The sequence below is a fragment of the Aedes aegypti genome, chromosome 2 (genome assembly GCF_002204515.2).
Source record: "Aedes aegypti strain LVP_AGWG chromosome 2, AaegL5.0 Primary Assembly, whole genome shotgun sequence".
Taxonomy (NCBI): domain Eukaryota; kingdom Metazoa; phylum Arthropoda; class Insecta; order Diptera; family Culicidae; genus Aedes; species Aedes aegypti.
This window is the reverse complement of record NC_035108.1, coordinates 211,180,409-211,207,244: the sequence shown is the minus strand read 5'-3', so window position 1 is coordinate 211,207,244 and position 26,836 is coordinate 211,180,409. Positions and strand designations below refer to the sequence as shown.

Genomic DNA, 26,836 nt, shown 5'->3' with positions numbered 1-26,836 from the left:
ACAAAAGGTCGAACATGATTTGCTTGGTGGGAAATTTTTCCTTTTTAGAAAATAGATTTTCGACTTTTTGGACAAAGTTTGTGTCTTTGACAAAGTTGAAGAACTGAATAAGACCTGTTCGCCTGCAAACTTATTACTTCGGAAATCACCTGAATGGCACTACTGGGTACACATTTTATTCGCTTATTTATCAGTACACTGATTGAATTGAGAGGAAGATATTCGCCTAAAACATTTTTAGTTCGGAAGTTACTCTCATGATGGCGATAGTCGGCAAATGTTTGATGAGAAATAAATATGGTGTCTTCAAAAAAGATGATCAACTAAAGGAGACAGTCTGGAAAAAAAAACTTTTTAGCTGAGAATTGATTTCATATGCGAAACATCAAGAAAACCACCAATAAGAAATTGGTCTGTCTAGGTCGAAACAATGGATATTTACTATCGAGTCGAGCGACAATAACTTATTTTGGATGCAGAGCTCCTTTCATTTTTGAATGAAACTAGACACCAATTATGAACTATCTTAAAAGCTGAAAAATGAAAACACATATTTTCTAGACGTCGAATGAAGAAGGTGACCATTTGATTGGTGATGAACGGGAAAACCGACGAATTGACTTATCCACCAATAAACTGAACTCACTCGGTCCAAGAATTGTGACACTTGACCGGGCACGATTCCATATGCTCCCCAGGTGTTCTGGCTCCGCTCTAGTGTCAAAAAGCTTAAACCGAGTGGATTCGGTTCTATCGGTGGATAAAACTATATATATCAGTGATGCAGTAACTTCAACGTTATAGCTGAAGGAGAAACTTTTGATTAGCACTAAAACTATTTTGTTTTAGCTGTCAAGGGTGTATAATTGTACATTTTTATTTTTTTGTGTTTCCATTTTTTATCAGGATACCGTCAGACGGGGCTACTTTTGATTCCAGGGGCTATTTTGGACACTCGCGTTCAGGATTTGTTTGCAACCTTAATATTAGTCTGAGCCATTTTGTGTCTTCAGTACTTTTATTAACCGATATATGCTTTACAACCAGGCATGAACATTTTTTGGAACAACATCAACAATAACAGGATAAACAAGATATCAAAGAAGTCCGAACAAATATTCGCAAGGTTTAAAACATTTGGTATGCAAACTTTGTTGGAATTATTCACATATCGTGCAAACTTGTTGGGAGCATTTCAAAACTATCAAATATTCTTGTTTCAAAAAAACTTTCGATAATTTAATGTTGAAAATTGTTGTTTTAAAAAAAAAATGATCAAAGGTCTTAATTTAATTACCTTTATTTTACTTTAGAGTGTTAGTTTGTATATTTTACAACACAAACAAAATTAAACTAAGAATTCAGAGAAGTGGATAACCATGAAACATATATTTTTTTATTTGTTTAAACTGCAAATTCACAACATAATCTTTAAAACATAACAAATTGATCATATATTACATGAATTCGCAGCAAAAAGTAGTTGCATACTTCATCCGCTACAAATAAACTACTCTTACTCCATCTCAAAACTATTGAGAACAAACATACTTGTAGGATAAGCAAAATAATAATTGTTAACGATTTTGCAAAACACTATTCTAATACTTAATCGATTGCACTTTAAATAAAAATTACTTTTAGTTACAGGAATTGATGAGATCCTTCGACATATCATTCACATAACATTAAAAATCAGATAACATGTTTTTGGACATTACTCATTAATCATCGCAGTACTTGGTAGTTACATCATTCGTGTATGTCATCTTAAACAGTCAAGCATCCGTAACTGACAATTCCATTTAAAAAATGTAAAACTTGAAGTTACAAACTAAAAATTGTGAAGAGTATGTTTCGCAGAAAAGTGTTATATATGTCTATTGTTTCCGAGCTTTACAATTTTCTATATTATGTTTGTCGATGAAAAAACTTTCAAAAACATCATAATGAACGATAATCTATAAAATCTGTTTTAAATTGATGAGAACAAGTCATTTTATTTCCAAATTGTATTGATTTCTAAAAGTGTCCAAAGTAGCCCCTTTTTTGTTTTGAAGGACACATTTTTTTCTCTATTCAAGCAATATTTTTATTTCTTGATGGATTTGACTCAAATTTGGCACATTTGTTACGCACATATACAATTTAGATATATGAAAAAATTATCGATATCTATCCATAATTCTTAGAGCTACAAATCCTCAGAGCTGAAGAATGTGGAAATAATGTCAAAAGAAGCCCCGTTTGACGGTACATCCATAAATTACGTCACGCAAAGCTTTTCCATAAACATCCTCGCCCCTTTTCCTTTTTATCACACTTTTTGATTTGATTTCAATTTTTATATGGGTAATCACGTTTCCTTGAAATCCCCTCCCTCCTTTTGCGTACGTGACGTAATTTATGAATGACCTCTCTCCTGCAGTTTTTTTCTACTTGTTTACATTCTTGTTTTAATTATGAATCGTGGTTTTACGGCTAACCAGCCGAGTGGAAGTTTAACAACTACCGAAAGCTAAACATTACATATATTTTGCAATTGGATTAAATGGACAAATTGATGTGAAGTTTTGCGAAAAAGTTACACGTCTTCTCAGTGAGAATCGAACTCACGACTCCCTGATCTCTAGTTAGGGCGCGTTACCCCTACGCCATGAGAAGACTCATGAACGCAGAAGTTAACCTGAATTCGATTTCATTGTCTACATTGTAATGGGTCTAGTAGCGTGGAAATATATTTGATAAATCTCAGAAACAATCTAATAGAACAACTAGATATCGACGACACACTTTCAAGATTTTTTTGGATCCCGACCCTAGACTTGATATTTTAGTGAAATAAGGTTTAGTTTATGGGAATACAACTTCAAAAAAGGAGCTGAATTCCAATTGAGAAATACCTTGGGTGTTAACGGTTTAAAAAAAATTGCTTCTTTTCTTCAAGATGCTTGAAAAAAAAAATCACGGTCGTCAAGACCCCGACAAAACGCGGAAATCTCCTTTCTTATTTCCCCTAATGGTGTTCAAGATCTCTCGTCTTAAACCTCCAAACTCAGAACAACTGACCACCTGAGAGAGACTCGCGAAGAGGAAAAATATCAACGTCATATGCAGCCCAGATTCCCCTCTCACGAAACGTCAAATGCAGCCCACCCTTTTTATGGCTGAAAAAGTGAAAAGTATTGTGTTCAAAGTAAACTGTTATTAAAAACCTTAGTCGGCGGAGCAGTTTTTTTCCAATGTTGCTGATAAATCTAAACAGAAGATTAATTATTTCTAATGTTTGCTACGTTTGCTGGCATGAAATTTAACTCAAACGCCTATTCATGATTCGAAAAAAAAGAAGACCGTCTTCGCGAGTCTCGTCTCAGCTGACCACGATAGGTTTATTCACATGAATCAAAGAGCAACATTAACCATTTCACCCATGGAAGAAAGCGCGCTTTCCGGAGAAACGTCCTTTCTTCCATTCTTGCTACGTTTAGTGACAATATTAAATCCCACTTTTTTGGAAGGAAAGAATTTAGAGATTCACTTTTCCTTTCGTTCGTGATTGCAACTGTTTTACTGTTTTTTGTTTTAACTTATGACAGATGAATTGAGAAACAAATAAAAAATGTTAAAAATAATTTTCAAAATATAGGTTTTTTAGAAACATGCAATAAAATGCAACCAAGTCTTAAATAAAGACCTCCTACTAGCCCTGTGGAGTTGGAGTCTGTTAACGAACCGAGCCTGGAAACCACATAAACTTGCGGCCGACTGGACAAGGAATCAAAACCCTCCTGAGAATGGGGAAATGTCGCAGCGTCCTTCGGGCGCGAAATCTGACAGGGGTATAAATAAGGGGATGATGACGAGGAAACGCTTAATTACCAGGGCCTGAAATGATTGTCGTAGCGATTAAATGGTGTGAAGGAGTATTTATTGTTGATTCCTCCGCCTTGACCGACCCTTTGTAACGTGACTTTAGGTTTGCTTCCGCCTTGGAGATTTTTTTACCTTTAAATGTTTACGGAGGTCCTGCGTTGCCCCGGGTTTCCCGAACCAGAGAATAAAGGAAAATGGTCACCCAGGGAATAACGGCCATGGCTTTTGACTCAAACACGATGGTGGATGTGCTCGGTAACGGACATTACCTCGCGAATCATACCCCTAAGAAATGTTAGCTATCATAAATCTTAAACGAATGGATTAGCTACAAGAATTTATTACACAAAGACAAAGTGCTCCCATATGGCCCGATTGACCGTGGTCAGCTATAAATTTCTGCTACGTAGTAATGGCTTCAATGCGAATCTAGTCTCGGAGGATTAATATACTTATTATTTGGAATAGAGGCACATCATTACTGCAAGGTGCAATTAATTTTTGAGCAATTTGGTATCGTATAAACTTTCAGACACAGGAAATACACGCAATGCAATAAATTTCTACTTCTTTGCGCATTTCATTTTGGATATAAATCATGTTGTATTTTATCGTATGGAACGGGGTTGGTGGTCTGATGGCTACCTCTTCTGCTCCATAAGCAGAAGTTCATGGGTTCAATCCCAGGCCCGTCCTTTTCCTCGTACTTTGTAGTTGTATATCTCTCACTTGCTTCTATCTTCCATTCTAAATCTATCACACTCAAACTATTCGTTCATAGCAAACGCTAGAACCAGAGACGGACAAGAAACCGTTTCCCTAACGCTTCAATTCTTCCACGCGCACGCCTTTCTTACGCGTGACACATAGGCAGTCTGCTAACCACAAAAAAGCAAACCTCTCTGCCATGCCTTTCCCCCAATCCATACACTCCCGCATGTACTGGCTTAGATGCAGTGGTATATACGGTCTACGTGGGAGCCAGTATAATGCATTATCAATTCCTCCCCCTTCCCCACATTGCACACTGTAGCCGTCGCTGAAAAAACGTGATCGAAATTGTTTTGACCTTGAAAACATGATTTTAGTACTATAGTGTCTTCGGGAAAGTTTTTCCATAAAATAATCGCTATTTTATGAAAGTGTCAGTTTGGTGATTAATCCACCTATAAGTGAGAACGAAATTTTATTTTTCGTATTTATGAATTTAAAAATAAACTTTATTCGGGAAAGTTGTAGGTAATATTAGGAGAAACAACTTTGCTGAAGACACCGTATGCATATATTTTGATTTTCATGTACATTTGTGGAGTTTTTTGTGGAACACCCCTAAAAATCACTTTTTTCATCATAACTTGGTTGGATGATTTTGTACAATTTTCAATTGTTCTAGTGTTATTTGTTACTTGCAAAAACGCATAACTTTCTCCAAAAGATCATATTTTTATCTCTCATACTTTTCGAGTTATTGAAGGTTTTATATAAAATTTTGCACCTTTTTGACACTAAAAATCATTTGGACGCGCACATTTCCGCAGTCTGAAACATGTTCATCCAATGGTCTGAAACTAATACTATGAAATGCAGAGAAAGCCGCTTTTAGCCTGCTTTAGTCTGACGGTCAAAAGAAAGTTTGAAAAAATGTTTACTTACATGCAGATATAATTTACACTTATTCACTACACCCTATATTGGCTTAACTTGAATATCTGGCATCACTGTATCGAATTTTATGCAATAAAGTCAACAATATAATCAATCAACAAAAGGTCGGAATAATCTATTCAGACAAGTTTTTCACAGACAAACAGACTACATATCCAACACACTTTTCGTCGTTCACCTTTCCAACGTTAGCTGTTTATTTTGTGCAGAAAAACACTTATTGCTATTTTTTCTGCAGGAAGTCTCAGTCCTTTCTTGAGAATTTTTCGGAGCTCGCAGCAAAAACTAAAATGTTTAATATAACTATAAAACATTTATTTTTTCCTTTAAAATTCATATGCAATCCATAAATCAGTAAATATTAATGTTTAAGATTATCATCATTATTTTTAGCTCCGCTATCACTGGTTTGTTCGTTATCTTTTTTAACCAAAAGATGTAGATGTAATCACAGGATTTGATGTCGCCAACAAACAGTGTAATAATTCTTAGTCAGTATCAATTCTGCAGATCCTCCCTGCAATTCTTAGTATCCTTGTTACATCCTCTTGAGCCTCTTTGGTCAACTGTCCAATAGAGACCAAGAAAGAAATTACCTCACTAGTATTAAACGGACGAATGACCTTCGGGTTAAAGTCCCTCTCAAACAACAACAACAACAATTACCTCACATCCTCGTATAAGGATTCAGTGTACAAAGCGTTGAGCAAATTTCTCCATAGCATTGATGTTACTGAATCGATTCACATTTGAACTGTCGAATCTATTTATCGATTTAATCGAATCCTTTGCAATGAATTAGCAGTTGACACCAACATCTTTCAATAAGATCAGTTTTCATATTCGATACAACAAATTCACTAATTAAAAATTTGGTTTCTCTCCCATCAATTCATTAAGAAACATTTATCGATTTCTACAAAATAAATCGAATCAAAAACTCGAATTAAAAAAATCAATTCATTCGATTCTAAATGCTCCAAACATCGATTCAAAATATCGATTAATCGTAATGACAACTTAAATATTCGAAATATCAATTTAAACTCAGCCAAAGCTAGTACGGATGCTGATATTGGGTGCCACTCATATAAACCAAGAAGCAATTAAACAGTTTGAAATGCATACTTACCGATTTTCTCGCATTAAAACATATTTACACAATTATGAAGAAACAATCCACAATCGCCTTCGTGTACTGCCGTTCTACGCATATTTGGCTCGCAGCTCATAAGGTTTACATAGAAAATGGGACAAGTAGGTGTAGATGAGCAGTGTAAGCAGGTTGTAATTTATTAATGGTCCCTTTTATACATGGGTTCGATCACCACAAATGAACAAATTCAACAAAATGTTATCATAGAAAAATGTATGAACAAATTTTGTTACATGATCATTAATATGATCATCTTAAGATTTCAGTAATTCCGCTGTTTTATTTTGTATGATGCTGATAAATAACCTTCGCCAATCGTATCATCAATCAAGCGGTTCTGGTGATGGCAAATCACATGACACGATAACTATTAATAATATTCTAAAATATTTCAACAAATGTATATTTTTTTATTCTCCACAAATTATCAACTATTTATTGTAAAATGCATAAATGTTATAATTGTGAATAAAACTAAAATATAGGGATTTCTTATGAACAAACGAAAACTATAACATTTTTTATTGGTTTAGTGGGAAAAAATTTCATTATCGGTATTTTACTAGTACTACCGATGAATCTATGACAAAAGGTCGAAAGGCAAAAAGGTCGAAAGGACAAAAGGTCGAAAGGACAAAAGGTCGAAGAACAAAAAAGAAGGGACAAAAGGTCAAAAATCTTTTTTCAAAGAAGGAAAAATTTCTCACCATGCAAATCATTTTCGACCTTTTGTCCTTTCGACTTTTTGTCTTTCGACCTTTTGTCCTTTCGCCGTTTTGTCTTTCGACCTTTTGTCCATTAACCCTACCGATTCTGATCGATGTAGTACCGTTGAATCGGTATTCAGCAAAAGTAGTCGGAGCCGGAATCCCTAATTGACCACCTACTTCATAAATGAAACTAACGTTAGAAAAGTGAACGATGAAAAGAGTGTATGATATTTATATTGGTTGAATTGATCACCGTGAACTTCTATTTGATATTATATATTGGCTTTTCTCGGTGAAAAAAAAAAAAAAAAAAAAAAGAAAAATGTATGATATTTAGTCTGTTTGTCTGTGGTAAACCTGTCTGAACAGATTATTCCGATCTGTTGTTGATTGATGTCATTGTTGATTTGATTGCATAAAATTCGATATAGTGATGCCAGATATTCAAGTTAAGCCAATATAGGGGGTAGTGAATAAGTGTAAATTATATCTGCATGTAAGTAAACATTTTTTTTCAGACTTTCTTTTGACCATCAGGCTAAAGCAGGCTAAAAACGGCTTTCTCTGCATTTCATAGTATTAGTTTCAAACCATTGGATGAACATGTTTCAGACTACGGAAATGTGCGCGTCCAAATGATTTTTAGTGTCAAAAAGGTGCAAAATTTTATATAAAACCTTCAATAACTCGAAAAGTATGAGAGATAAAAATATGCTCTTTTGGAGAAAGTTATGCGTTTTTGCAAGTAACAAATAACACTAGAACAATTGAAAATTGTACAAAATCATCCAACCAAGTTATGATGAAAAAAGTGATTTTCAGGGGTGTTCCACAAAAAACTCCACAAATGTACATGAAAATCAAAATATATGCGTACGGTGTCTTCAGCAAAGTTGTTTCTTCTAATATTACCTACAACTTTCCCGAATAAAGTTTATTTTTAAATTCATAACTACGAAAAATAAAATTTCGTTCTCACTTATAGGTGGATTAATCACCAAACTGACACTTTCATAAAATAGCGATTATTTTATGGAAAAACTTTCCCGAAGACACTATAGTACTAAAATCATGTTTTCAAGGTCAAAACAATTTCGATCACGTTTTTTCAGCGACGGCTACAGTGTGCATTGGTCTGCATTCTGACGTGGCAGGCACCATTGTCGCTAAAAATAAGAAGTTCACCAGCACTTATACACTGAGGATGCCTGTTAGTCCCAAGCAGTCATTCGGTTGGTTCCTTGTGTAAGTGCAGCTGATCTGGCGATCAGGGATAGGGTGTGACTCAAAACACTTTCGGTGCAGCACGCGCTGCCGGGAGACAGCACGTTCAATTTGAAAGAGACGTGCTAGTGCAATATGAATTGTGTTGCACCCATTCTTTTTTGTGTGCTAAAACTGTGCCGTTGCTGAGAATCTCTTTGAGCATTAGGCAAGGCTCTCTCAAATAACATCACTTTGCTTTGAGGACGAAGTACGGGTAGACGCCACTCTCAAACGAATTACACAAACGTTTGTTTACTTCATTCGCCTCACATATACTTCGATAATTTCGACGACTTTGGTATACTTTTCGTGTTGGCCAGGAGTTTTGATAACTTCCTGAACAAACGATTGCTTTGATTAGATTCAATAAATCTGACAAAATTTTTGCGTGATCGTTGTGTTTATTGTAGTTTTTGTTTTTAGGAACTGGGTCGGTGATCAACACATAAACAAAATAACTTCAAACAAATTGTAGTTCGGTCGAACCTGAATCGGGTTTGGGTTTCAACCTAGGTTCAAAAACAATTTCGACATATGTTATTGCTGTGCGTTTGAAACGCAAATATCAATGCCGGAAGTCCAAACGCGGTAAAATATTTTAGAAGGAAGACGAAGTCGAGAATTGCTTTTCCACGGAAGTGTCAAGAGTTTTGTCGGGTTTTTGACACCTTCCTCTACCGAGGGAAGATTTGTTGTATGAAATTAAAAATAATTTGTCTGGCTCGTAACAAACAACTTCCTCCCCCAGCCACATGACTCACCCTACACATAACTCCTTACTTTATTAACGAACGGCCTCTTATTACTAAATAATTTCCGAACATTGTAAGAAATGCCCTACGTCCTAGTTTCAAATTAACGTGCTTTCTACGTAAGGGCCCTTTCACAAATTTCATAACGCTGAAGGGGGTGGGTGGTGTCCTTAAGATGTTACAGCTCATACAAATTTTGAAAAATATTCATACAAAATGCGTTACGAGAAAGTGGGTGGGTGTCAAAAATGCGACGTTATGAAAGTTGTGAATAAACCCTAAAATGATTTTGAAGTGAAGAGCAAGCAAAAAATGATTCAACACCGCCGTCAGTCACATTCGTTCTCGATTATGTTTTCAATTAAAAGCACCAAACGAAGCACATTGTGCTTTACTCCATGAGTTTTAAAGAGTAGAGCTGGAGCTATCTTTTGTCTCTCACACAGTTGCGGTAATACTCGCACCTTCTTTTGTGTCACTCAACAAAAACTGGAGATGCACGCAAAAGTCGGGTGCAGCACATGCATATTTTTCACCGCTCCGAGTTTTCTGCCATTCTCTGCTGGCGATACTGGAGTAGCATCCACGGGCGGCCAATCAAGCTCAAGCTCAAGCTCAATCATGTTGTATTTTATCGTATCTAGGGCCTCGTGGCTGTTCGTGAAACCATTAGGTCAAGTTTGAACCTGAGATTCAGCATCTTTCGATTAATTTGTTTGCACGTCGTGTTCTCAGAAAATTTAAGTCGTCTGCCAATAATCGAAAATTAAGTATTTTCAGGGTTTCAAGAACATCATTGGTTTATATGTACCCAACGTCTTATACTCCTGTGCTGAAGTTTCGTGTCACCCAAAAATAAACATACAAAAGTTGTGAGGGGTCATGCACAAATTACGTCACGCTCCAAGGGGGGGAGGGGGTCGAGCCAAGCGTGACAAGCCTTACAACATTTTCCGAGGACTCATACAAAAAGTGTTTCAAAAAGGGGGGGGGGGCGAAAAAGTTGAAATTTAGCGTGACATAATTTGTGTACCATCCCTGATTAGATTTTTGAATTTTTGAAGTTTACATTCTTATTCTTGGTAATACGACCTCACTGGGACAGAGCCTGCTTCTCAGCTGTTCTTATGAGCACTTCCACTGTTATTAACTAAGAGCTTTCTTTGCCTAAGTTGCCATTTTAGCATTCGTACATCGTGTGGCAGGTACGATGATACTCTATGTCCAGGGAAGGCCAGAAAATTTCCACTACGAAAAGATTCTGGACCAACCGGGATTCGAACCCAGACACCTTCAGCATGGCTTTGCTTTGTAGCCGCGGAATCTAACCACACGGCTAAAGGAGGCCCCAAAGTTGAAGTATACATGTACACGACGAAACACGTGTGAAATGTACAAATTGAAATTGAAACTGCGAAAAAAAAAACACGTGATCCGGTAGGGATCGATCCCACGACTCCCTATTCGCAAGATGGGTGCTTCATCCTACAAGCTGTGGAGCCCCTTAAGAAACCGCGACGCTCGGAGGCGAACTAAACTCTTTTCTCTATTTTCTTTTTTTTTTATCCTTAATAATATCATTCCAAACATTACATTCATTTCTTAAATCTAGGTATTTTGTGTTAGGCAACACTATCATCCTAATTTGGTAAAACTAAATCAACAATTTATTGAACATTTTGTTAACAGCATATTACATTTCATTTGCCATAGGAATTCAGAATTTGGGAACTATAAAAGCAAGCCCATATTGGTACAGCATACAACATGGCTGGCCTGAAAATTTGTTTGAGGATTGTTCTAAAGACAAAGTTTCGATTTGCTGTTAATGAGTGACTACATACATTTTATGTATTTGTTACATTTGGCCTAAAGACAACAATGTGATTTTTGAATGTTTAAAAGTTATCTATCATGAGCCCTAGATACTTAACTTCATCTGACGAATTTATTGAAACCCCTCCCATCGTGACATGTCTACTTGAAGGTTTCAAATAAAGAGCTTTTGGTTTATGTGGGAATATTAGTGGTTGAATTCTGGAAGCATTGGAGAAAATTTCCAATTTTGCACGCATTTAGAAAAAAATATCCAAACTTTGTTGCAATCTACTACAGATGGCACACAGGCTTCGTCCTTTGGCAGAGAGGCCTGCGCCATCCGCAAACAAGGATTTTTGACATCCCTGAGGTGACTCAGGTAAGTCAGATGTAAAAAACTGATTGGACGATAGCTAGAAACTTCTGCAGGATGTTTGTCTGGTTGCAAAATTGGTACAACCTTAGCATTTTTTCATTTGTCCGGATAATATTCCAACTGCAAACATTTGTTAAGCTGTTGTTTTTTAAGCTACTTTCTGGAATGTTATAAGCTTTTAACGTTTTGAAGTACGTTTTTTGTACACGACGAAACACGTGTCAAATATACAAATTGAAATTGAAAGTGCGAAAAGAAACCACGTGCTCCGGTATGAGATATTAATAGAAATGTTAATAGGCCAGGGGAAGTGGTTCACCTAGAGTGAATTTATAGCAGAGAAAAAGTAGATTTTGTATGGAAATTGACAGGAAAATGAATGACAAGTTCATCCACTTCTCCTGGCCTATATGACACATACATCTCCGTGTACAGGAATAGGGAGCCGGATTCTATTTTTGGCACTTTTGATTCACTTCGGAAGTGGGGTTTTTTGAATACTACTGAGCTCATATTTGGCTACAATATGTGGTGTATTGAAGTGCTTCTTTTTGCCAAGTTTCAGAAAATTCAGTTGATAAAAACCCCCCATGCCAAAGTGAATCATGGAAGTGCCCAAGTAGCTCTGCACCCTACATCAAAGCTAGCGAGAGTTATTTTTAGACCAAATCGCTTCCTACCAATCACTTATTGGTTAGGAAATTTAGTGAGTGGTCGTCGTCCGACGAGATTGGATCTCGACCAATGCATCACTTACTTTTGCTACTATTTACAAAAGCGTCAACAGAGTGAGTGCGATGTGCGTGTCAAGTGCTTTTTACATTAATATTCATTTTCTTATAAATTGGGAAATTTCATTTTGATTTCATATGGTTTTAAACATTCCGGACGCCAATGAAATTTCTGGATTTCATTAATCATCGGCGGAGAAACTTCTGACTGAAAAAAGACATCTAGCAAGGTACGGCTGGCGGAGTGGCCTCTCCAGCTCCGGAACGTAGGATGGTTGTGGATGGTTGCTGAAAAAGCGGCCAGATTGTTGGATACGAATTACAGAAGCGGTACTTAACTTGTGTTAACCCTCTAATACCCAATCCCGCCCTAAGACGGGGTACACTTTAGAATTTTGTGTAGTTTTTCGTAGCTCGGAAATTAAAATGATATTATTTTTGGCTTAAACCTTGACTCATAACACGCAAATAAGAAAAGTTTTTTATGATTTTTGAAACTTTTTTGTATTTTTGAAAATTGTTTGAAAAATGGTTTTCTTATATAACCTATAAATGCCCGGGGTTCATTTAACGTGTAATATAAAAAATCGTACCTTTTATATTTTTCTACGATCAACCTATCACAAAAGAAGAGCTTGGTGGTATTAAAATATTTTCAAACCTGTTTTTTCGTTAATTGCACAGAAAATAAAAATATTCCCAGAAAAATATTAAAAATTTAATATTGTAAAAAAGTACCGAAAAAGTTGAATTTTTATTATTGCAAAAAATCAGTAACTAGAAGAGGCTTCAAGAAAAAATGAAGAAAGGTAGGGATGTTCAAAAAAAAAATAATAAAAATCAAAAACCAAATTTCATAGATTTGCGAATAAAAATAAATAATTGCCCAAAACGTGTATAGAACAATTTAAGATAACTAAAAATGATATTTAGATCGAAAATAAAAATGTGGGTATTAGAGGGTTAAGTCTGGTCCATGGGGCGAACCCACATGGAAGGCTCTTTACAGACGAATCAGGAACCGCTCGATTCCCCACAGCATGGGCCAGGAACTCGTCTGGCGACTCATTTCCCCGAGTAGGGGCTGGGAACACGTCCGGCGGCTCTATTTGGTGGAAGGAAAGGCGCGTGGATTTGCTCCTGCAACTGTTTAATTGCGTTGAATGCCATGGTAACTACAATGTAGGTTTCAGCGAACGGAATGTTTCTACTCGGAAAAGATGGTCTTGCAGGCCCCGGAGTCATCCAAAACTGTTGCATTTGCCGGAACGTGCTGGGGTATCCACGAGTGGTCCAACTCATCAAGCCCTGGCTGTTTGTTCGACAAAAGAGCATTTTCGGTAGGCTCACCAAGAGTGTCTGAACTGTTAATGCAACAGCTACGGTAATCTTTGTGATTCTCCAGCGCATATTCTCTGGATACAATCCATCTAAATTCAGTGTTTTGGAGTAGCGGCAGATCGTTGCCGAGAAAAAAATCCGTCATCACGAAGAACATGGAAAAAGTGACGCACCACTCCTCCAATTGGCCGTTGAATGTCGGGAGATTAATCTCGGGAAGCCGAATATTAATCGACATAGCGGATTGGGAAGGTTTCTAAGATGATGATGTGGTGGTCTTCGTCTTTTGCTTAAGAAAGAAAGCACTCAAAGCATAATATCTACTATCAAACTTCTGACGCACACCATTCAGATCAATAGGGTTCTCCTCCAATGGCAAGGCCTCAATTTGACGGCCATACGATGGAAGTCAACGTAAAACCGCTCTAGTTTCTCAGTCCAAGCCTCAACCTGCTCTTTTCGGGCCTCCTTCTTATCGAAGTTCTTCACGTAGTTCTCTAACAAGGCTACTGAGTCCACTACATTCTGTTTTTTTTTCTGCTGTCACTCAGCAATGGTCTTCGCTTCTTCCGTCATATTAACTCACCGGTAGCGTTGGCTAACTTAACTTATGCACTTTTCTACCACTAATACGCCAGAAAATGTTCCACTATTGTTACAATTAGCACTTCAATGGAGGTTCTTAGCGTCTAGACGCTACCGGGAATCACTTTCCGCGCACTTTTTACTGCCTCTTCACAGCGGCGAAATACAACATTTGTACTAAGATTTGCCGGTCGCTTTGGCGGTCTCACACTAATAACGTGATTTATTGCATCTTCTAGGCCCCTCGGTGGACACTTTTCACTTCACCGACGGTCCAAAATCCGGCTCGAAGGACCAAATTATGTTTAGCACTTAACAACTCTACTTGCTCTAATTGATCGTGGGAATGTTTTCCAGCGCAGACGAGGTTTCTTTCGAACCTGGTTCAATTTTTGGGGAACTTCACCCACCACTGCACTACACAAATTGGACAACGTAGGGAAGCTCACTCGCGGGAACTATTCGGACACCACGAAACCGAACTAACAAATTGTGTGTGCAAACGCGGCGAGATGACAATTTCAACTGATTTTATTTATTGACAATTCGAGTGACAATTAGAAGTTCGGCAATCAAAACTTCGGCGAAGTTCGGCGTCGGCATTCTAATTTGGTGCTTCGCCGACGCATAAGGATTGCCTTTGTCGGCGTAGCACTTCGGTAGAATGCCGACGCCGAACTTCGGCGAACTTTCGGTGATATTTCTTTTCTCTTATGAACTTCGGTCTAAAGTTAATCTGAATGCACAATACTTATGCGACTGTTTACAAAAACGTCTGCACAGTGGGTGCGATGTGTGTGTCAATTTGTTTTTACAATATTATTCATTTCCTTATATGTTGAGAAATTTCATTTCGATTCCATATGTCGGTTGAGACCATATCGTAGTAGGGTTTCAAGAAGAGGAAGAACATGTAGGGCTATCGGGGTATTGAGTTGAGAAATATCCTGAAGAGCACCCATCAAATAAAATTCTGCCGTTGGAATAACTTTGCAAATTATTCCATGAGCGATGTTTGGCATTAAAGTCACCAAAGACGTTTTTTTTTTTTGATTTATTGCGAGACAATTTCAGCAAGTCATTTCAAAACAAATTAACTTGCTGCCCAGTGCATTGAAAAGGCAAAAAGGCTACTACGAACGTATATTTACCAAGCTGTGTTTCAACAGAAACACCCAAAGTTTCGAAAACTTTGGTTACAAATGACGAAACAAGTTGATGTTTAATTCGCCTATGAATGATGATTGCAACTCCCTTATATGCCCCATCAAGATGATCATTACGATAAACAAAATAGTTTGGATCCAGGTTTTGAATAATAAGATTGCTCATATTAGTTATTCACAACCTAGAAATTCCTCGAATTCTGTAAATATGTACATCATTGAATATTTTTGATCACAAGTTCAAAAATGGTACAAAATTCATTCTTTTATTATTTTTTCATAGTTAAATAATAATCAATGAAGTGCAAATATGAGGCGATACATTAATTTTGATTCGATTTTCAAACATCATCGTTTTTTTTTAAAGCCATGCATATTTAAAAAATGTGTTAAGTAGATGAAAAAACCGAATTTAGTACTATACCACTCGAAGACGAGTCTAGTACACGACACTGAATACGGCCTTACAATTGAGGTCAAAATATGCTTATCTGTCAAAAGATACAAACTCTAGTGGAATTTAATGGTATAGTACTAAATTCGGGTTTTTCATCTACTTATTGAGATTCTACAAAACAGCTCGAAGATTTATTAAAAATGTGTTGTTTTACGCAAACATTACTCTCTGTAATAGCTTCTTGTTTTTCGAATACACCATCTTGATTGTACCATGATTTCTCATGTTTTCGATGATGTCTACTGGGTTTATGGTGGTACTAGGGAATCCCCCCTATACTAAATGTTTGTTTGAAGTTCCGCCATTTTTCAAGAAATACTTCGAAAAACGCAGTTGAAGTCGGTATTAGATCGTTTACCCATTTTCCTGAAAAGAATTGTAATTCAAAAACGGTGTAAGAATAGTCTCCAGTGCCAGAGTGGTAAACTACCATTTTTTTTCGAAAGCTCGAACATGACTCAAATTCCTAACAAGTGAAAATTTTCGAGGTGGGAGTTGATATTTTTTTGACTTTCAAATGAAGAAAACTTGAATCATAGCAGAATTGATCATCTTGTGAAGAAATATTCATGGTTTTCTTTAAAAATCGTTATAAAAAAATTGAGTGTTCGGAATATAAGCCAATTTCAATTTTTTTTTTATTCATTTATTTATCGCCTTGTATCGTGAGATACACATCTTTTTTTTAATTGGAGACAAAACATATAACAATCAAACGAAAGAGTTATTCGTTAGGAAGGATATTTTGAACTTAATTAGGGGAATCAAGGTTTCCTTCATAAGCAAAGAGATCAAAGCAAGGAGATTGTCACGTAATGCCGGATACTCTCAAAGATTGCGAATTTCTTCTCAAACATCTTGAAGAGAAGAAACACAATTTGTCGGTGAGGGCTTTCTCGAAAATATTATTTGGTTCAGTTTAACAAAAGTGATCTAAATAATAAAGCTAGAAAAAGCTAGACTTATGTTCGATGTCCGTGTGACATGGAAACAATTCCAGAAACCTGGAAGGAAATTTTCAGAATCCCTCTCAGTGCCGTTGGTACCAAGAGTGGGGTAATGATACAAAAAAAGGCATTGCCAAATGGATGCTAAATGCATGATTTGCTGAGGTTTATCTCACGCTAAGGACGTCTGTCTTATAAAGGAAGATACCAAGAAATTTGTATGTGCAAATTGTGAAGGCAATCTTTAGTCTGACTTTTGCAACCTCATCATTTTATCACCTCAACCTCTCCTTCCTTATTGACTTTTGAAGAGTCATAATGATTTATATTGTATCGTCAAACTGTTACCTAAGATGCTAAATCATATGCCCTATAATCTGAAATAACCATTACATTTATATCTAACGATCAATCCCCTCCTAGAAAGTCTACATCTTAAACGGTGAAAACAAATCCGCCTGTGGTGACACGAAAATAGATCAACGTTAACCGCATCTCTAAGCATATCAGCCAGAAACGAAATTGGACTAACGTAATAATGCTAATAAATATTTCCTATCTCTTCTCGTTTCATGACTTTTCCATTATTCCGGCACCGGGCGACAGCGTTCCACATCTACACGAATAACTCCGTTCGTCAGTCGGACGAGATCCTGTCGGTGAAATACGAGGATGGCCGATGGTCCAAACCATATTACGACTGCGGAGGCGGAAATATTTGGATGCTGACATACACGGTGCCTTTTTTCGGCTACGAGAACGGAACTTACTTTTTCAAGTGAGTACATGACCCCAACGCAACGGTTTTTTTGTTTCCTGCCAAATCCTGCTTATCACGACCATCCGGGGAAGAGAGGATGCTGTTTACGCCTTCACGGTTCCGTTTCCCTTTCAATTACAAGTTGTCGGTGACGTGTCAATCACGGTGTCAAGTTTGGGCTTGATGATTCCTCTGGAGGCCATTTGCCAGTTGCCATGTGCTCGACGCCCTTGACGTAACGTTCCGTGATGGATGACTTTGAGAATCCAAGCGGATGCTAAACAACGACGACAGCGTTGCTCTCGACAGTTGGCAGGCCTTTGTTTTTTATGTCCTGAGTCGAAACTGTACAATATATGGGTGACGGTGTGGGTGGGCGGAGTTCCGATGTCAGCTTTGTGGCAAATCTGGACTTGCTTGTTTGGAGATTTAGTTAATTTGCGATGAAGCTGTCAATGAACGGAAATAGACGGCAACTGCCTGTTGAGCAGTCACAGATTCAATTCAGGGGTAGTGTTCCGGAACGAGTCGTACGAGTTCGAAAAAAATCTGTTTTGTGATGCCCCAGTGCTCAATCCGGAACTACCGTTATTTTCCAATCGATGACTGATTCCAAAGCCTAGAAGAATTTTGTGATCACCCTTGAGTTTGACGGAGTTTGGATCAAATTTGACGTCAGGCTCTCAAGAGTTAAAATGTAAAATCCCAAACCATTTTCTGATATGGCCAGAAGATTTTTGTTTTTTCATTTATTACACTTCACACATGAAGGGTGCATTTGTATCCAATGGCCAAAAGTGATTTTGGAATTCCTTAACTTGAAATCTATTTAGAAAGAACTGAGTCCAATTCGTAACATTTCTAGTTTACACTACCTAACATCGTAACGGTTAACAGTGGTCCAGATTTAAAAATTAATGGCAAAAATTTCGCATTTCCAATATTTTACTATGTTAAGCCTTCAAAAGTGTTTTGGAACATGATTTAGGTTTGAAGCCTCTATTTTGGGCACAGTCACGATTGTTTGGTTCTCATAGAGCAAAATTCTAACAAAATTGTTGTTTTTCAAAAAAAAAAACAGTTAGGCAAACTTAGGCAAGAAGAACCATCTTCAATCGATTCCTTAGTCTTAAAAGCACGCTTGGGCAAGATATCTCCGCTGGGAGTGGCGGGGAGCGATTTGTACGGTATAAATAAGCTCTTCTCTAATTGTTTAAGCACCTACAACAAGAACAAGAAGTTAACGACACTTGAACATAAATTTGCATTTTAGGATGCTGAATCTTTATGGGAATGAGTTTTCGATGAGAAAAAATTATGCTGTAACCAAAATTTGCACGGTTTTTAGACGAAATGAATGAGTTTAGTTTTGAAGCAAAAATTAAGGTTTTTGAACATGTACAGCTATTTGACGTCCGAACATGTAGAAAAATATTTTGATTCTCAAATTCTGATTCTGATAAAGTAGATGAATGTTTGACTTTATTTTTCAATTAAAAAATAAAAGTTGGAAATTGAGTTTTTGCCAGCTCTATGAAAATCTGGACTATTGTGCCGATTTTTCAACACTCCTTTTGAAAGCGTTCCATCACCCTCACCATGTGAGCATCACCTACACTACCCACCATAAGTATGAAAGTATTGCAACACCCCTTTTGAATATTGCAGCACCCCGAAAAGTTTAGCATCATTTAAAAATTCTAATATTTTTGATGCAGTATGTCGAAATCCTTACTTCATGCAAAGTTGCTGTCTTCAGCAAATTTGTTCAGCAGCCCTACGGCGTTCATTAGAAAGAGTTTTGGATGCGCAATTTTGTCGCTACGTGGCGCTACCCGAGCAAAGCTTGAGATCATATTGAAAACTAATTTTGATGTTGTGCTGTCGTGGATTTTGATAACTCAATTTGTTGTCATTTTGGTCGTTTTAACGGTTAAAATATCAAAACTGAGAGCAGAAAAATGTTCCCATGAAATCAAATTGAAAACTCTTTTTGCTGTCAGTGAAAGCAAATTGAAAACAGTTTCTGCTGTCATTGAAAGCAAATTGAGAACTCGCTGAGATATACATATTTTCGATTGATATTGAAACATGGCTGCGACTAGATAAATGCTTTATTTTTATGTACTCGTAGTATTTAAACATGTAGCACGAATAAATTTATAATTAAATAAAAAGAAAATATAAGTAAAAATTTAAAATGATAGCAGAAAGAAAACAAAATATGATATCGAATATTTCGTTGATAAATTGATATCAAATTATGATATCAACTTGATGCTGAAAACAATATATGTTTTCAACTTGCTTTCATTTTGATGTTGGACTTTGCTCGGGTAGTGTGCATATTATTTGGTCATATTTCAGTAGACTCTCGCTCATGATCCTGACTACCTAGAAAGTTCGTGTCTTCGGCAAAGTTGATCAGAAACTTGAAAGAAATTCAAGGCAGTTTTGTTTAGTAAGCCCTTTCAGCAATTGTTGAACGGTGAAAATGGAAATGTAGCGAGGAACAGGATGAGCATTGATGATGAAGATCAAGATGTGGACCCACCGACCATAGGAGAGGTTAAAAAGGCTATCAGCGAGCTGACGAACTGTAAGACTGATGGGAAGGACGAGATCCCGGTCGAGCTTCTCAAGCACGGAACTAAGCAGCTTTACCAGTCGATCCACCGAGTAATTCTGAAGGTATAGGAGGACGAAGAATTGCCCACCGGCTGATTGGATGGCCTCATCCGCCCTATCTACAAGAAAGGGCACAGACTGGAGTGTGCCAATTACAGAGGAATTACCCTGCTGAATTCGACGTACAAAATTCTGTCGCGCATCCTGTTTAACAGACTGAGACCGCTCGAGGAGTCCTTCGTCGGAGAATACCAAGCTGGTTCTTGCGAGGGCCGTTCCACAATGGACCAGATGATTACCTTGCGAATGATCCTAGATAAATTCTGGGAGTATAACTTGCAGACTCACCATCTGTTTATTGATTTCAAGGTACCGCCGTGTGGGGTGACATTAGGCCTAGGGGGTGACTTTGACCGCCCTTTTCGATGCATCTCATGACTAGTACGGGAGTCAAAAAACTAATGCATGACCATCCAGTGGCTAATCATAACGTATTCTTGAAGAATTATTCTGGTTTTAGTTTGCTGTAAAAATCTTGGCCCAAAGTTACCCTTATGGCCCAATGTCACCCCGCACTACGGTAGCGTATGGCTCAGTGAAAAAAATATGAGCTTTGACAGATAATGTCTGAACATGGTTTCCTGGCGAAACTAATTTGGCTGATACGTGCTACGCAGGATGGTTCGAAATCAAGTATTTGCATCGCAGTCGAGGTGTCAACCTCGTTAGTGTCGTTAGACGGGTTGAAGCAGGGAGACGCACTTTCGAATTGACTGTTCAACATTGCACTCGAGGGTGCTATTAGGAGATCAGGCGTGCAGAGAAATGGCACTATTATCACAAGGTTACACATGCTCCTTGGCTTTGCGGACGATATAGACCTAATTGGAATCGATCGCAGGTCAGTGGAAGAGGCCTTCGTGCCTCTGAAGAGGGAGACAGCGAGGATAGGCCTGTCCAGTGAACCAAAATGTACCGTCAAAAACTGTAGTGAGCGTGACAATCACACAAAGACTACCATGACTTTCATGCAACAAAAACATTCATGTGATACTGAAAATAAAAGTCATGCGCGACTGTGACAATTTTTTTGGTCAGCAATAAATGTATCATGGTTGTAATGAATTACTGTAGTAGACGTTAATCTGTATTATCATAATGTGCCACTCACAATGTGCACCGATTGAAATATGTTTTTCTTTTCATTCTTGTACCAACCAGCCGCACCAGATTGAGGGCTGTCCATAACTCACGGGTTATTTTTTCTATTTTTGGACTCCTCTTCCTTCGTCGGTCGGTTTTTCGTCTATACAAAAAAAATGTGCCAATCGTGATCTTTGGTCAAACAAACTATCCCCGCCCTTCTCCCCCCATGGATGATCACGTTGTTTATGGACAGCACCTTGTGCAAGAACGGCTCGAAGCAGAAACCTACGAATAAAGAGGATAGAAGCAAACCTAAAAAAACCCTGGTGCTCCGTTTGTGCCACTTTTTTGTTGCTTCAAATGAACGCCCTCTCCTCCATTGGACCAATGCACGAGTTCAGTTGTTGACGTTTGAGCGGTGCCATGTTATCTACGTTACCATGGTAGCTAGTGAATACGGCACCGCTCAAATGTCAAATTAGTGAACTCATGCAAAGGTCCATGGACCAATGCACGAGTTCACTAATTTGACGTTTGAGCGGTGCCGAATTCACTCGTTGCCATGGTCACCTAAAAAACACGGGACCGCTCAAACGTCAAATAGTGTACTCGTGCATCGGTCCATTGTGCAGCAGTGAAAACGCAGCTGTGATGAAGTGGCGATTTGGATCAGAAGCAAACGAATGATGAGTTGTCGCTACGATTGCAGCTGCGTCGTGATTGTTTTTTACATTCATTTCGCATTCCCGTCATCCACAACAGCATAACTTTCATGGGAGGCTGGAAAGAATTGCACGCTACTCTTATCCATGCCAGGTAATACATTCATGGCTGCAGTAAGAATGTATCAGTAGCAACCTGAATGTCACAAATGAATGTTTTGAAACCTCTTGCATGTGAATGTAACAGCAATGCGACAATAGCATTTAAAATGTATTATATGCTTCACTGGGCCTGTCCATTAATTCTACCAAAACGATGTACATGGGTGCAGGTAGAGATAGAGTCAGGCATGGTGGTGTAGGTGCTGAGGTGGTGTTTGATGGGGATGTGTTTGAAGTTGTTGAAGAATTTGTTTACCTTGCAACACTTGTGACATGTGACAACGACGTTTCCCGCGAAGTGAAAAGACGTGTTGCGGCTGCGAATAGGGCCTTTTACGGACTATGTAACCAGCTTAGGTCCCGCAGCTTGCAAACGGAAACAAAATTCGCTCTGTATAAAACATTGATTCCTCTGGTGGCTCTCTACGGGCACGGAGCGTGGACGTTGAAAGAGACAGACCGGAAAGCTCTCGGTGTTTTCAAGCGTAAAGTGCTGCGGACAATACTCGGTGGGAAACTCGAAAATGGTGTGTGGCGCAAACGCATGAATCACAAGATGCGAATATTATTAGGCGTGTAAAATACGGAAGATTTCAGTGGGTTGGTCACTTAGTGCAAATGTTGGAAAAAAAAAGAATTGCGAAAATAATATTCAGCCGGGAACCAGGTAGAGGTTGGTGGCTTCGGGGGAGACAACGAATACGCTGGCTGTACGCAGTGGAAGAGGACCTGATGAACCTAAACGTTAGGGGCAACTGGAGAAGTTTTGCCCAAGACCGACGAAGATGGAGCTCTACAATACGCTCTGCAATGGCGTGACGCTACACTGTAGCCATCAAGGCATCAAGTAAGGATCAACTAAATTTGAAGTTACGCTTTTTTGGAGGTGTAGTCATAAAAACACTAATTTTAAATAGATTAATTGGGCATTCTTACACCGTTAAGCATGTTCACATGTTTCCAATGACACATTGCAGTTACATACCGCAAAAATCTTTCAAAATTAACTGATTTTGTTAAAGGCTCAAGAGTTATAAGGCATTACGGAGCCAATTTTATAATATAACCAAATTAGTATTTGTAGCACAATATTCTGGATAGTTTGGTGAACCGATGTACCCACGATTCTAATTATTTTACAGGCAATTCATTTTGAAGAATACTTCCGGATTTGAGTTTTCGGTTATGGGTAGCAGGGTGTGATATAAAAAGCAATTGTCTATGTAGAAAGTACCCGAGCAGAAGGAAATAACTACTGAATACGAAACCAAAGTATTCCATATAAGATAATTTACAATACCTACAACCTGAATGAAGAATGAATGAGCCCTGCATAAGAGGTAAAATACCTCAAATAATATCTTCTGCATATTCTACAAATACTAAGCTAATAATTCGATCAGGCATTGTAATAGCTAAATAATACATGATGAATTTTCATATAAAAGTTTCAATAGTAATTCAATACCTCCAGCAGTCCTCAATAGCTATCGAATATCAAAATTAAGTATTTTTAATTGTTTTAAACATTTTTTCCTATACCATTATAATACCAAAATGAAGTATTGACAATTGAACAATACCTAATTATGGTATGATACCAAAATATGGAATGCATAAGTTATTTCGAGCTATTCTTTCCTCCTCGGGAAGTGTAGAACATCCACAGTGCCTCATTAACCATTATGAGGCATTACGGAGCGAATTTCATCATGTAACCAAATTTGTGTTTGTAGCACAATATTATTTACCATGCAGCTCTAGGCTACATGCTGTATATCGAAGCGCAAGTATACGTCAAGAACTTTCGGACTTGGGTTTTCGGTTATGGGTAGCAGTGTATGGAATAAAGTAAAATTCACGACGTAGAAAGCAGAGGTACAAAATGAAGGAAAATAATGCAATGTTTAGAACATCCGTTATTATTTTGTTGATTGGAATTTGAAAATCGTAGCACTTACAGAGCTCAATTTTAAATGTTCATCTTTGCAGCTTGGAAAAGTTGTAGCTCCCAAGTAATATTTTTTATTTCAGAGACTACACATAACCACATCACTTAACAACCAGCTTTGAACCAAACTTTGATGGTATATTTCTTCTGATAATCACGACCAAAAAAAACCTAGTTAAATATCTCAGATTTCCTTTGAATCAAAATCAATCAAAAGAGCATTTATTCAAAACGAGTCGAACATTTTTTTAATTGTTTTTGGTAAAATGTTAGCTGGGAAGTTTGAGAATGATTTATGATTTTCAGACTGTGTTGTATTTTTCCTGCTTACACATCCTTATTCACAAAAAAAAAACAACAATAAAATTTCTGTAACAATCCAGAAAACTTAACGTATTCTCTCTGTTGCTTGACCAAACGCGAGACAATATCAAATCCTTCCATCCAGATTGATTTGAAGTGGCACAAAGTCATCATCGGTCCATTTACCGTTCCCAACCACAAAACGATGTTAATGTTCGTAGAATAAATTGTGGATAAACGAAGGTATCATGACAAGCCAACAAGCAACTGGTTAGCTCAACAAACGAAAATCAAAGTGCCTATAAGGCGAAAAATATTGCTCTTGTTAGTACTAATTTTGCTCCTTTCAACAAAAACGGTTCAAGTGCCTTCGGCTATAAATAAAACATCCATTAGGCAGGGAAGTCTTCACTTTTGCTCGCTCGGAACATGTTTGTGTTTGGTGCTGTTGTTGCGATATGTTGTGTTAGCTGTGGTCTTCAGGGCCAGAGTCAGGAAGCACAAATCCATTCGAACAGTGTTGTTTCAAGACGTGGGGTTTTCATGGTATATTGAGACTATTTTGTCTTTTCATTATTTCCCTCTTTATCTCATGTGAGCACTTCCAATGAGAGCCACACAGCCAAGAAATGTTACATGTTTTGTTTATACGAGAATTCTTTATACTAGAAATAAATAGAAAATCCTCAATTTTCAATTAGTTTGGGTTTTGAACGAAGTGACCCCAATCATGACTTTATAGCTACACTTCTTCTTGTTACTTTATAGCTACATTTCTTCCTGTTGAACTTAAATTTCTTATGTTTAATATAATTATCGACGCTATTCCATGTCACTACACTTTTTAAAATCGTATCACACAATCAAAAGCAAATCAGTAAACAAATTCTTATTAAATTCTCCTAATGTTGGATTTACTTTGACAAACTTGAATAGAATCATGGTTCTTCTAATGCGCACCACAGGAAGGATTACTGTCCACAGTATGGTGAAAAGAAAGGCCAGATGACATAGAGCTTGTAAAAAGAAAAGACTTTCTTTGCTGAATCTATGGTGATTTTTCCCCGCTCAGGTCAGGAGTGTGTCATCGTCTGTGAAAAGAAGCTTTTGGCTCATTTTGTTTTGCGCTGGTTTGTATGTTGGAGCTTTACCAGGGAGAGCTCTTCCACGCATACAAAGCTCGACGACACAACCAGAGAGGACGGCTCAGTTTTCCCCCTGAGGTATAATTAACTTCGTTTTCTCCTAATCCGCTTACATCTAATTTTGTCTGAGAGGATCATAAATTGTGGTAATTGTGTATGAGTTTTCATCGTACTAGTCATTCGATAGCGCTGGATGAAGTGCCTCACTTGGGATAGTCGAGAATAAGGTTTTCGTTGAATGTCTTCCATCTCTCCAACTAATGGCACCTTGGGCACTACTACAGGTCGATGTGATCAATTTACTTTAAAAGCAGCTGCTAATTATTTGCTTGCTTGAAAAAGGACCTGCTGTTTTTGCCGTGGCTATAGTAATTTCAACCTTGTAATAAGTTTAGAGAACTGCTTTTTGTCGGTGTGGTTTTGGTTGTACTAGTTCTAGTACAACAAACTATTGCAAAAAATATGTAACAAACATAAGTTTTAATTGGACTGTGATAATCAATTAGATTTGTTTGGAAATGGGTGTTCATGGAAATCACCGAGATGTAATTGTTGATCGGTATTACATCGCACGTAACACTTGTCGGCAAGCCATCCTAGATGCCAAATGAGCTTGTTGGGAGGACTTCTTGGATAGTATCTACGCAACCCAATCAACCGCTTACCTATGCGCCCAGGTCAACACCCTCGAGGAAAAAAACGTCACTACACCAACCCTTGACATTGATAGGAATAGTACTGCGGATCCAGAAATCATAGCCGACGGCCTGAGAAAATATTTCGCCAAACTCGCAGCCTTTGGGACCTATGACCCAGTCTTCATCTGCCAAACCGGTGCGATGACATAAACAGTTTCACTGTATCCGACGGTAATGTGCAGCTTTGTATGCTTTGAGTCGCAGTAGTGGGAAATCCGCAGACTCAGACGATGTTGGTTATCCATTGATGAAAAATCTTGAAGGTCATGGTGAGCTTATCCTACTTGAACCGATAAATCAGCAGTGGAGTAGCCAAGTTGGCTTCCTCCGTCGGCTTCACTATGTCAGCTTCCAAAAGTGTTCGATGCCATGTGTGCTCATCCAGGCACAGGGTTAGTAGGCCTCCGATCAACATCAACAACCAAGCCATCCCCGTCCGTAAAACAGCAAGAATCCTCGGTGTTACCATCGACCGAGGCCTGACCTTCAAGCCCCACTATGAAGGAATCAGAGCCAACTGCCGAAGTCGCCTAAATTT

At 37.9% G+C, this 26,836-nt stretch overlaps 1 protein-coding gene across 5 annotated transcripts in view; it reads left to right on the top strand.

Moving 5' to 3' along the window:
- The window catches only part of LOC23687899, a 756,337-nt gene that overhangs the window by 523,985 nt on the left and 205,516 nt on the right, over window positions 1–26,836 (top strand). For all 5 annotated transcript variants that reach the window (XM_021843875.1, XM_021843874.1, XM_021843873.1 and 2 more), the window contains one exon: window positions 17,450–17,621. In XM_021843875.1, coding sequence (XP_021699567.1) covers window positions 17,450–17,621 — 172 coding nt within the window. The remainder of the gene's footprint in view (window positions 1–17,449; window positions 17,622–26,836) is intronic.